Source organism: Podarcis filfolensis (genome assembly GCF_964270895.1).
Source record: "Podarcis filfolensis genome assembly, chromosome: 6".
NCBI lineage: Eukaryota > Metazoa > Chordata > Lepidosauria > Squamata > Lacertidae > Podarcis > Podarcis filfolensis.
In genome coordinates this window covers 18,490,941-18,504,225 of record NC_139609.1, presented here as the reverse complement: position 1 = coordinate 18,504,225, position 13,285 = coordinate 18,490,941, and the positions used below count along the sequence as shown (strand labels likewise).

At 44.5% G+C, this 13,285-nt stretch overlaps 1 protein-coding gene across 5 annotated transcripts in view; it reads right to left on the bottom strand.

The window, feature by feature from the left end:
* Positions 1-13,285, bottom strand: part of LOC310765406 (complement factor H-related protein 5-like) — a 316,979-nt gene that overhangs the window by 299,316 nt on the left and 4,378 nt on the right. For 3 of the 5 annotated variants that reach the window (XR_014549557.1, XM_083620302.1, XM_083620303.1), the window contains 8 exons: positions 12,773-12,878; positions 11,442-11,518; positions 10,899-11,099; positions 9,742-9,924; positions 7,432-7,602; positions 5,846-6,028; positions 4,323-4,502; positions 2,682-2,855 (listed from right to left, as the gene is read on the bottom strand). Coding sequence is in view for 4 of the 5 variants with exons in the window: in XM_083620302.1 (XP_083476428.1) it covers positions 2,682-2,855; positions 4,323-4,502; positions 5,846-6,028; positions 7,432-7,602; positions 9,742-9,924; positions 10,899-11,099; positions 11,442-11,518; positions 12,773-12,878 (1,275 nt within the window). In the remaining variant the exon portion in view is untranslated. Of the gene's footprint in view, positions 1-2,681; positions 2,856-4,322; positions 4,503-5,845; positions 6,029-7,431; positions 7,603-9,741; positions 9,925-10,898; positions 11,100-11,441; positions 11,519-12,741; positions 12,879-13,285 lie in introns of all 5 variants that reach the window. The other 2 variants (XM_083620304.1, XM_083620305.1) reach the window with 1 other exon arrangement.

Sequence of the window (13,285 nt, the reverse complement as noted above, 5' to 3'; positions counted from 1 at the left end):
CAACCAGCCTGAACTGGCTCCAACCGTCCTTCGTCTGGTTCAAACAGGCTTTGACTGGTTCAAACCGGCTTGGACTAGTTCCAACCACTTTGAACCGGTTCCAACTGGCTTGAACCAGTTCCAACCAGTCTGAACCAGTTCCAACCGGCTTGGACTGGTTCAAACTGGCTTGAACTGGTTCCAACCAGTCTGAATCAGTTCCAACCAGTCTGAACCGGTTGCAACCGGCTTGGACCAGTTCCAACCGGTCTGAACCGGTTCCAACTGACATAGACCAGTTCAAACCAGCTGGAACCGTTTCAAACCAGCTTGGACCGGTTCTAACCGGTCTGAACTGGCTCCAACTGGCTTGGACTAGTTCCAACCAGTCTGAACCAGTTCAAACCGGTCTGAACTGGTTCAAACCGGCTTGAACCTGTTCCAACCAGTCTGAATCGGTTCTAACCAGTCTGAACTGGTTCCAACCGGCTTGGACCGTTTCAAACTGGCTTGGACCAGTTCCAACCACTCTTAACCGGTTCCAATTGACATAGACCAGTTCAAACAGGCCTAGACCGGTTCAAAATAGCTTGGACTGGTTCTAATCGGTCTGAACTGGCTACAACCATCCTTGGTCCGGTTCAAACAGGCTTGGATTAGTTCCAACCAGTCTGAACCAGTTCCAACCAGCCTTTACCGGTTCCAACCGGCTTGGACCTGTTCCAACCAGCCTTAACCGGTTCCAGCCGGCTTGAACCGTTTCCAACTAGTCTGAACCGGTTCCAGCCGGCTTAAACTGGTTCAAACTGGTTTGGACCAGGTCCAACCGCTCTGAACTGGATCCAACCGGTTTGAACCGGTTCCAACCAGTCTGAACCGGTTCCAACTGGCTTGAACTGGTTCAAACCAGTCTGAACCGGTTCCAACCGGCTTGAACCGGTTCAAACCAACTTGGACAAACTCAAACTGGCTTGGACTAGTTCCAACCAGTCTGAACCGGTTCCAACCGGCTTGAACTGGTTACAACCAGCCTGAACCAGTTCCAACTGGCTTGAACAGGTTCCAACCAGCTTGCACCAGTTCTAACCGGTCTGAACTGGCTCCAACCAGCTTGGTCCGGTTCAAACTGGCTTGGATTAGTTCCAACCAGTCTGAACCAGTTCCAACCAGCCTTTACCGGTTCCAACCGGCTTGGACCTGTTCCAACCAGCCTGAACCGGTTCCAACTGGCTTGAACCAGTTCCAACTAGTCTGAACCGGTTCCAACCGGCTTAAACTGGTTCAAACTGCTTTGGACCAGTTCCAACTGCTCTGAACTGGTCCCAACCGGCTTGAACCAGTTCTAACCAGTCTGAACCGCTTCAAACTGGCTTAGACCGGTTCAAACCAGTCTGAACTGGTTCTAACCAGCTGGAACCGGTTCCAACCACTCTGAACCGGTTCCAACCAGCTTGGACCGGTTCAAACCGGATTGGACCCATTCAAACTGGTCTGAACTGGTTTCAACTGGCTTGAACCGGCTCCAACCAGTCTGAATCGATTCCAACCAGCTTGGACCAGTTCAAACTGGCTTGGACTAGTTCCAATCAGTCTGAACCGGTTCCACCCAGCTTGAACCGGTTCCAACCGGTCTGAACCGGTTCCAACCGGCTTCGACCAGTTCAAACCAGATTGGACCGGTTCAAACCAGTCTGAACTGGTTCCAACCAGTCTGAATCGGTTCCAACCAGTCTGAACAGGTTCTAACCTGCTTGAACCGATTCCAACCATTCTGAACAGGATCCAACCGGATTGAACCGGTCCCAACCATTCTGAACCGGTTCCAACCGGCTTTGACCGGTTCAATCTGGCTTGGACCAGTTGTAACCGGCTTGAACCAGTTCCAACCGGCTTGAACCGGTTCCAACTGGTCTGAACCGGGTCCAACTGGCTTGGACCATTTCAAACTGGCTTGGACCGTTTCAAACTGTCTTGGACTGGTTCTAACCAGTCTGAACTGGTTCCAACCAGCTTGGACTGGTTCAATCTGGCTTGGACTAGTTCCAACTAGTCTGAACTGGTCAAGTCAGAGAAGGGCTGTTAGACCGGAAGCCATTATTCAAGAGGCTGGGTTCTATAGCCTCTCTCTGTAATAATGAAATGAAATAGGAGGGGAAGAAACTTTTCCTTGTCTTTATGCTTCCCTGGGCAGCCAGCCAGGAGCTGCTCAAGGCATCTTGACACCTAACATCTTCCTCATCTCGTCCCTCTCCATCCTTTTTAAGAAACAGCAGTGCTTCAGTCTAGAGGCTACTAGTCACACAGCTCAAGCCTCACCAGGAGAACCAATTCTGTCCCCAAATTAAGAAGGAATAAAAATAATCTATGTTGTGGTTTCACTTGGTGGTGGTTTGTTTTTACAGCTGCTTTTGAGCCTCTGCTGTCGAGTTTTGTCTCGGCTTTACGAAAGAAGCACGACCGACCTACAAATGCATTTGCAAACTGTTATTTTTCAGTATTTCCCCTCTTGAGTAGGGGCAGGAGAAGTGAACAGGTGGAAATCTCACTCCCCTCAAAAGGAAACAAAATTCAAAATGGAAATACCTCCTTTCTGAGGATGCAACATGCCCCAATGTATATTGTATTTGCATTTTGCCTTCAGTTTTTTACTACCAGCTATGTCAGTTACCTAAGTTAAGAAAGCAACAGAAAAAAGAACGTACCTTTGCATTCCGGTTTGGGTAACCATTCTCCCTCAACACATTTCGCTTCACGAAGCCTGGAATCACAGATGTAGCTGAGGACATCATTGTTGTCATACTGACTTTTCAGAGGAACAGCCGATGCAAAAGTTGCATTCTTAGGCATATTGGGACGTGCACATTTTGTTGAAAAATCTAATAATTCAAATATACAACAACAACAATCTTTATTACGGTCCAGAGACTCAACAAATCGTTACAAAGCAATACACAATTCATACAGCCTACCTCCAGGTTAAACAAGCATTTTGTTCAGAATATAGGGATCATTGGTTCTTGCAACCACCGATAAGAACTTTGCCACTGCTAATGTTCTAGCATTTGTCCGGTCTTCCAACAGGAACCTGACATAGTGAGCCTCTGATTTTCCCGGGAAAGGTACCAGCAAGGGTAGTATCAGTTCAGCCCTGGCTTGCTCATATTTTGCACAGTGCAACAAAATATGTTTTATGGAATCGAAGTCTTGAGCACACGAGCAAAGTCTGTCCTGGTAGGGAACTCCTCTCAACCTGCCATCCAACACTGCAGGAGGAAAGACGTTTAGTCTGGCTTTGGTGAAAAGCGTTCGATAGTTTGGTACTGTCAGGTTTTTAATGTAAGATGTTAACTTAAAGACATGCCCATATTGTACTCCTACTGCCAGTGGACTACAGACTGTGTGTGATCGAGATCGCAAGTCACTGTGTACATTATCCCATAATCTTTGCTTTAACGTCTTTAGGGCACCTTCATAACCCAGGTAATACAGTTGGCGGGGGGGGTGACAGACCAATAGAGGTGGCTTTTTTAGCCATGGTTTTCTACCATTTGCTGACAAATTCCTCATTGGTCAGGTGCTGGTACAAACCCTTCCCTAGAGCAAACATTGAAATCCTGAGCCAGTGTTTTAGGGCAACCCACCACGCTTTAGTTGAAATTGGGCATTCACCAGCTTCTAACAAAAGTATGGAGTTGGGGACCCAGTTGGGTACCTGCAGCAGAGATCGTAGAAATTTTGCCTGAAAGCCATCTAGCTTTGGCAGGTCCCCATTATAATTCAAATATTGTTCAAGTGAGGTGGCTTAATAGCTAAGGCATACAAATTTGTATGCCTTAGCATACAAGCATTAATAAGCCTGAAAATGTTACTGGATAAGTTCTCTCTCTCTCTCTCTCTCTCTATATATATATATACACACAGAGAGAATTTATGGAAATTAATCTTTGCGGCAAAGAGATCAAAATTATTCTCAATTTTACAGACAGGAAACTGAGGCTGAGATGCAATGACTTGCTCAAGGCTACATAGAATGTACTTGGAGGAGCATCATGTTGTTACTCTTCCATAGTCACAAAAATAAAATAAAATCCCATAATAAGTGCATTCACATATTGGGCCACTTTGTTGTGAAGGTTATTTTGCTTTAGTTGACCAACAAAAAATAATAATGTATGGGCTTCTTAGATATTGCATGGATTTATGACAACCAAGACCAAGATGAGATGAATTTAGTAATTTGGGACATCCCTACACAAGGATGAGTTTTGGACACTTCATAATAGTGCAATCCCATAGATACTAGGGTGAGAATCACAGCTTAGTAAACTAGGAGCTCTGCTTACCTGCACATCTAGGTAATTCCCAAAGTCCATGAAGACACCTGGCTAAGCTGGTCTGAACGATGACGAAGTTTTCTTCACATTCATATTCCACATCCTCACCGTGAATATATTCTTCTCTGAGTGTTCCAGCTGCATGTCCATTTGGAATACTGGGTGGTGGACCACATTTCTTTTCCTCTACTGCAAAAGGCATAAAGGAATGTGAAAGAAAATACTCCAGATTGTGTTTAGACCCTGATCGGAAGGCAACTTTATTAATTGAAATAGGATCTTACTTAGTGTGGCAAATCCATTGTTCTCAGAAGTCAAGGACAGCTCTCTGTTCCTAACTCATACTCCAGGCACTAAGCGTTCACTGGCAGTGTCAGGTGAAAGGGTCAATATATAAATTTTCAGGGTTCACCTTTCAATAGTTTTCACTGGAAATTAATTTGTCACATGCCATTGCAATTACTTAATGTGGTGCAAGAAACATCTGGTTGTTTTAAACACGGTCGATACGTTTATGTTAGTATTACTGAAGCTGGGGAAAGCGTGTTCTCCTTCATGGAGCGCGCATGTTGTGGTGGGGGCCGACAAGACACTCCAAAGTTGTGGGGCAGGCTAATTGATCGTTGGCCACTGTTGTGATTGGGCTTCCCTTGCTGTTGGGAAGAAGTTAATGTTGCCATTCTGTGACTGACAGCCAGAAATGTTAAAACTCCCTGCATGAAGCGTAGAGCTTCCTCTTTTGGCTCCGTGCATCAGATTGCCCGCCCCCCCCCCCATATTTAGGGTTGTTTGCTTTGACCTTGCTATGCCTGTCATGGGGTCGTCTGCTCTTGGGGCAGGAATTTTGTCCATCTGGCTGATTGGCTGGTGCCATTTGGTTTTTGCCTACTGCGTAGCAAATCGTCACAACTTGTAAGGTTGCGGTTAGGCATTGGTTTATGGTTTGGTTGGTTGAGGGGCATGGATTGGCTGTGCCTGCCCCTCTAATGCTGCTGCTGCAAGGGATTCTGTTAAAGGAATACAGGGGCTCACTATTGCTTTTGTCCACCCTGTCAAGGGGCTCGGGCCATGCAAGAGCCACTGGTTGCATTTGGGGAGGGCTGAGGGCAGGTTCCCTGCTCCATCGCTACCCCCAAGTGTATTCCCCTTTTCTGACTTTCACAGGCTTGTGAAATGTCAGTCTGTCCCCCACTGGGGGGCAGATAGTCACAACCAATGCCTAAGCAACCACTCACATTTTTTGTATTTTAATAAAGTTGTGGCCAAAAATTATGCCAAAAACCTTAAACAAAATTTCTGTGTGGTGTGTGAGTTATTTGTGGTGGCTTGGGGACCTCGACACGCAAAGGAACCTGTACACAACATTTAAGATCATTTCAGAGCAGAGAAATCAGAAGAGAATATTTACGATGTTCTCTTCCGCTTTCTCGGATACAGGAATCATTGGGCTACATAGAATCATGGAAAATCATTATACACACAGAGTACACTGTGTACACACTTATTTTATATGGATTGCAACCATGGCTTACCTGTACATGAAGGTACAGGTGTCCATTTTCCATCAACACACTCTATTATCTTTGATCCAGTCATCACAAATTTGATGTTACACTCATATTCCACTTGGTCACCATGCTGGTATTCTTCAAGAAGATCATCAACAATACTGCCATTCCTAATGTTGGCTGGTGCCTTACAGTGCTTGACTTGTTCTAGAAGTAAGCAAACATAATTCCTCACCTAATAAGGTTTGCACAACACTATTCACAGGTGACATGGATGGCACTGTGGTCTAAACCACTGATAGGAAAGGTCAGCGGTTCGAATCCCCATGACAGAGTGAGCTCCCGTTGCTCTGTCCCAGCTCCTGCCAACCTAGCAGTTTGAAAGCACACAGTGCAAGTAGATAAATAGGTACCGCTGCAGCAGGAAGGTAAATGGCATTTCTGTGTGCTCTGGCTTCCATCATAGTGTTGCACCAGTGGTTTAGTCCTGCTGGCCACATGACCTGGAAAGCTGTATGCGGACAAACACTGGCTCCCTCAGCCTGAAAGTGAGATGAGCTCTGCAACCCCACAGTCCCCTTTGACTGGACTTAACCATCCAGGTGTCCTTTACCTTTACTACAGACAGGTATTTACACTAACAACAATAACAACAACAACAGATTTATTAGTCACTTGTTACCAAGATCTCCAGATAGGTAAAGGTAAAGGGACCCCTGACCATTAGGTCCAGTCATGACTGACTCTGGGGTTGCGGTGCTCATCTCGCTTTATTGGCCGAGGGAGCCGGCATACAGCTTCCAGGTCATGTGGCCAGCATGACTAAGCCGCTTCTGGTGAACCAGAACAGCACACGGAAACGCCATTTACCTTCCCGCCAGAGCGGTACCTATTTATCTACTTGCACTCTAACGTGCTTTCGAACTGTTAGGTTGACAGGAGCAGGGACCGAGCAATGGGAGCTCACCCCGTCACGGGGATTCGAACCGCCGACCTTCTGATCGGCAAGCCCTAGGCACTGTGGTTTAACCCACAGTGCCACCCGCATCCCAAGATCTCCAGATGGCTTACATCTAAAATTGAATTTCAGCCTAATGCCCAGTTTTCACAACTATTCCAGGCACTGCAGCTGCTCAGTTCCCTGAGTTTCAGCTAGGAGGGATGAGACAGTTGGGAGGAAAGGACCCAGCACCAAGCTATGGGTTCTAATCTCATCATTTTCATGAGCCTACCCATTCATTGGAGAGTTTCTTCTTCACATACCATAATAAATTATTGTTATTATTATTTATTTATCATAATTAATTTATACTTATACGGCTTAATTGGTAAGGTGGCTTCAAAGTGGTTTACAACTATAAAACCAATTATAAAATAGTACAAATTAAAATACACAAGAAAACAAATTTATCAAAACATGGAGGTAAACGGCCGCAATGAAAATGCTGTTGTCATCCGCCCTAGGATGAGCACTTTGCCTCCTCTCTGACTAACAAAGAACACAGGACAATGGTGCCTGACCAAATAAGGTCAGCATTCAGCATACTTATAAGAACACAAAGCACATTTGTGACGGAACTTCCTTTAATAGTCTGTGGAGAAATAGGTACCTTTACAGCGGGGAGGTAGTGGAGACCAGCCAAAGGGATAACACTGAGCAGAAGCAGGACCAACTATTGTGAATCCTTCATGACAGAAAAATTGCAAAACATCGTTGGGTTGATACTGGTCTTTTCTTGGCTGAATATCCCCATGCTCCAACAGGAGACCTTCACATATTGCTGGACGAAATGTTGAGGAAAAGAGATTAATATAACTAAACATAGCTATTATTATTTTTAGCATCTTAGTTTTACTATGTTAGCTTGAAACTAATGTACTGGAGAGAGACTTGGAGCTGGTTATACACTCGGAAACTGAGGTACTACTGTGTCATTTGAAATGGAAAGAGATGTTTTATGAAAGAAAAGAAGGTGTCAGTATCAAATTATTAGAATGGTTTTGCTAGAGCAAATCCATCACTCTGTCTTGAGGACTGGCCATCCAGTTTTTGCTGAGGTGCTTTTCAGTTGGTGCTCACAGGCAGTGCTGTATATCCACTCTGCATATAAAATCGCTGATCAAGAGCATTAGGTGCAATTCATCAACAATAATGTCAGCACATTTATTGATTTACACAGTGTGACCAGATGTGGTCATGTTGTCTTTACACACATACCCAACCTCCCCTTTTTAAACACTGCTGCCCAGGTTGGCTCCTACATTGTAATATAGTGTGGGAAGAGAAGGATTAAATTTAACCCCACTCCACCCCCCAATATAGGGATGCAAATCACAGCATTTACATTTAAACCCATAAGGTTTCTAAGGAGGTTACTAAGGAGGTTACATTTAAACCCATAAGGTTTACTGGCCTCCCCATAAACTACAAATAACAAGGACACGCTGGCTAAGAAGACAGCAAACAGGAGACAGGATAACAACCCTTGGAAACCCTATAGACTGGTGGGCTGGGAAGTTCCAGTGCTTGATTGCACCAGCTACGAGACTGCAAAGCCCCTTTTTCTCTGAACCTCGGGAGCTTCCTGGATTTTGACCATAGTTTCCTAGAGCCTCAAAAACCATCCTTCTGCCACTTGTGTTGCAACTATTCTTGTATTAATTCAAAAGGCCTTTAGCAACTTTGGCCCAGGATAGCTTAAGAACCGCCTGATTCATTCTGTGTTTGCCCAATCATGGAGGTCTTCTATAGATTCACTGGTTGTGGTCCCCCATGGCTCAGATTCTACCACAGGACCAGTGTGTGCAGTTTTGTGGACACGCTTTTATGGAACTCCCAGTTGAAGTCAGAGAGGGTTGACCTAAATGTTGGATGGGGTGGACTTCTGCTGAAGACTTGACCTACGGAAGACTTTTACAGTGGTACCTCAGGTTACATACGCTTCAGGTTTCATACGCTTCAGGTTACAGACTCTGCTAACCCAGAAATAGTGCTTCAGGTTAAGAACTTTGCTTCAGGATGAGAACAGAAATTGTGTTCTGGCGGTGCGGCAGCAGCAGAAGGCCCCATTAGCTAAAGTGGTGCTTCAGGTTAAGAACAGTTTCAGGTTAAGAATGGACCTCCAGAACGAATTAAGTACTTAACCTGAGGCACCACTGTACTGTTTAATTATAATCATCTCTAAGCACAAGTAATTCAAAAGAGTAAAGGTAAAAAGAGAGAGTTACCGTAAAACTATAAAATCCATATTCAGTTAAAATGCCTGATGAAGTACAGTGGTACCTCAGGTTAAATACTTAATTCATTCCGGAGGTCCGTTAATTCGTTAGCAGAGTCTTAATTCGTTAGCGGAGTCTGTAACCTGAAGTGTATGTAACCTGAAGCATATGTAACCTGAGGTACCACTGTATATAAATTGTACTCTGGAGCTGGGCCCAAGACAAAGGGGAACCAACTACACTTTTCTACACTTCCTTCTCTGGGCTAGTGATAGCAGCAACAAAAAATGTCAAGAGGGATAGAGAGATTCTAAAGCAGGCATAGGCAAACTTGGCCCTCCAGATGTTTTGGGACTACAATTCCCATCATGCCTGATCACTGGTCCTATTAGCTAGGGATCATGGGAGTTGTAGGCCAAAAACATCTGCAGGGCCGAGTTTGCCTATGCCTGTTCTAAAGAGCTGCAAGTTCTCCCAGAGGTGGTGCATACCCAGAGCGCTAGTGGTTGTTCTACCCTGTGGAGAGGATATAGAAGGGGTGGCTGCTGCAAATGCCTCCTTTCCTCTGCCACGCATGGGATTTGTAAACATGCACAGTTTAAGCTTTAAGAAGTCAAAGAAAACCATGTAACCTGCTGTTTACAGCAGAACAGTTCCTCGGGTTCTATAGTCTCAGATAAGATGCCGTGAATAACACTCACTTTTCATGGCGCAACGTGGAGCAGGCGACCAGCCATTTTTTGTGCACATGGCTGTTCCTTCTGCATTTGGAGTATCATCGTCCTCATCACAAGAAAATGAAATTTCTTCACCCTCTCTGAAGGTCTGCTGATTTAGGAAAATGAATCTACCATGTGCAAAGGGTACTGAAGGGTCACATTGCTCTAGAGGCAAAAAGAGTAGTTAAGACAGCTTTGTCAGTGATGGGGTCCTGTCTTTCCCCAAGGAAGCTTGTCTGGAGCCCGCATGGATAACTTTTCTAGGCTACTACAGTGTGGTGCCTTTCTGGGGTTTACACCAAAAGGGGGGATGAAGAAGGAGGGATAGTAACAAAAATACAGGATGGGTAGTTTTGCTACTCCATCCCAGCAAAAGTTTCGATTACATTTTAAGGATCACTATTCAACCCCCAAAACAATTACAGGGGCAAGGGTTCACAATTCCTACATGATAGCTGCTTCTTAGTTATCCAATCTTCTTAGCATTTACAGTTTTTTTCCAATAGAAAAAAAAATATTTTTTAAACCCAGTGGTTTTGGTGTTGTAAGTAGTAACAGAACCCTGACCAATCAGATTTTTCCTGGAGGAAGAATGGCTGCAGTGGCAGAACCCCCTGTAACCCATTATGCATGCACACTATTCCTAGCAAGCACACAAAGTCAGAAATGCTACAAGTCAGCCAGTTGCTGGTTGCTAAAGAAAAACTCAGAAAATATACACAATTGACCAGTAATTTCATTAATCTCACGTCATACCAGCTTTTAAAATACTTGTACCTGGTGCAACCCCATCTCATGTGGAGGTATGCACCAACCGTGCCACACCCTCTCCAAAATATATGAGAAAGATTAAGTTTTATCAGGGATAACTTCTTTGGAGTCAATTACTATCTATAGATGCAATATTTTCAGTAATAGCTCTCTAGCAATGATGGATGTTGTTTTACATGGCGTCTTTAATCATAGAGCACAATAAAAGATCACTGGAAACACAATAAAAGATCGAAGTTGTGTCTGTAGCATTTGACTGTGCTTTATATATTCTTACCAGTCTCACAAGGCCTCCACAGTTAATTTTTCTATTAGACTTATATTTCTATTTCTGAGCCAAGAGGAGAATGCAATAAACATCTACTTACTGAGGCATTTCGGTTCTGGATTCCATCCAAATTTGGTGCATGTAATTCTAGGCCATTCTTCTTTATTTGGGGTCAGGAAACCAGGATGGCAACTGTAGGAAATCACTTGTCCAATGCTGCTTGGAAAGTAGTTGTTTTTAGAGTGTTCATACTTGCTAGCTAGGAATCCATTCTCTATTCGGACATAGGCACAGTTCTTTGCTTTGGAAAAGATAAAATAAAAAGGTAAGCCCCAAAAACCAAACCAGAATGTTCCACTCACTGCAAAGGGCAAAGGCACAGATTCAGTCCCTGTGCCCATGTAGAAAGCACACCCAGACAAAAACAAAGGGTTGCTAAGCGTTCAGCTGCAGCATCTTGAAAAGCTGCTCTGTGGTTTCTCTGGCCTTCAGGAGGAGCTTTTCAGGGATATGGGGGCAGCAGTTGCTGCGAGAACAAAAGAGAGCGATGGGCAGGAGAAAACTGTGAGGAGACACCTAGTAAAAACTCAAGCAATTCCGCAGTACTTTGAGTCTCAGTCAAGATCTGTAGAGGTCCACTTACCTTCACAACGAGGGACCTCATTGCTCCATCCATCTGCACGACAATCACGGTAGTCTGTAGGACTGAGCATCTGAAACCTGCAAGTTTTTTTTAAAAAAATGAAACCGAACCATTTTAAAACCAAATAATCGCATGACAGGAGCAGCTTTGGAATAACGTTGAAACACACTGAGACTCAAGCAAATACTTCTAGAATAGCAGGATTATTTTCTAGGGTTTTTTTCTAGAGTGTTCACCATAAGTTAGCTCAGACTCAAACTGAATGGATTCAAGTCCATGGTCACTAAAGCGAGGTGAGTATTCAAATCCTCAGTTCCCCCACACTGGCTGAATGTTGAAAACTGAGTATCAGGGAGAGGAAGCCCCAACTCCTTCCAATATACAAACACACCCCTTCCTTGCTCACCTTGTTATTAAGGCTAGGAGTTTTTGCAGAAAGAAGGCAAATAGGGTAGAAGAGATTTCTCTCTCTCCTCGTCCCTTTGGTCATTATAACCAGATTAGCACCACAATATGGCTAGACCCTGGGGATTGCAGGAGCCCTCGAAGAAATCTTCCTCCCCAGCATCCATCACAGGCAGGATTACCAAGCCTTAAGAGGAGGGAAGCAGGCCAGAATGTGTCTGAGATCTGGGAGCTGGCAGGAGTTTGCTTAGCATTGGTTCAAGGGCAACATAAATGGCAGAGGGGATACCTCCTGATCCCTCATAACATTTCTGGTTTAACCCCTGATTGGGGGAGTGGGAGCAAATTCAACAGAGTTTTCCCATTGCTTGTTGTTTCCCAGTTTTACTATTTATCTGTTACTGCATGAAAGAAGCTCTGTTGGGTCCTTCTGAGTATTTGCATTATATACATTATATGCATTGTATACATTCACATATAGTCAAAAGGTAAAAGTAAAGGACCCCGGGGCGGTTAAGTCTAGTCAAAGGTGACTATGGGGTTTCAGTGCTCATCTCGGTTTCAGACCGAGGGAGCCGGCGTTTGTCCACAGACAATTATCTGGGCCATGTGGCCAGCATAACTAAACCGCTTCCGGCACAACGGGACACCATGATGGAAACCAGGAAACACTGTTTACCTTCCCGCCGGAGCGGTACCTATTTATCTACTTGCACTGTTGTGCTTTCGAACTGCTAGGTTGGCAGGAGCTGGGACAGAGCAACGGGAGCTCACCCCATCGTGGGGATTCGAACTGCTGTCCCTTTATATATGCATATATATATGCATATATATCTGTCCTAAAGATACTACCATGACTAAATATCTGAAGATAAGAGGGGCGGGGGATATTTACCCTTCATTGCACCAACAGAGGGGATATTTACCCTTCATTGCACCGATACACGACACGAGCACCAAAGACAAATTCGTCTCCATTAACAAGTTCTAAAGAGCCAAATTTGATATGTCCAGGATGTCCACAAGGCCTTTCTGGAAATTAAGGAAATTAAGTGTAAAGCAAGATAATTCTTACGGCTTTAACAATATGCTTGAAAACGATGCTATGTTGTGAGAAATGTATGAAGGCTGCTAAAAAGAGCAACCTCGAATCTCCTCTTCTTTTCTTTTCAGTAACATGAAGTAAAGGAAGACACGTGACATCACGCTCAGACTTTCCCCATCCCTGCTCTGATTCATTGGGTGCCTCTTATAGACAGATTTGTGGGGAAAGTCTTAACATGATGCTGTCATATCAAATGCCTTCTTTTATAAAGCTTAACGAGGGAGATGATGTTGTTCGTAGTGATAGCTGTAGTGATGGGGAGATGCTTAGAGCATCCCCCAACCCTTTTCCAGCCCCAATGCTGCATAACATCCCTGAAGTATCTCCTACCTGG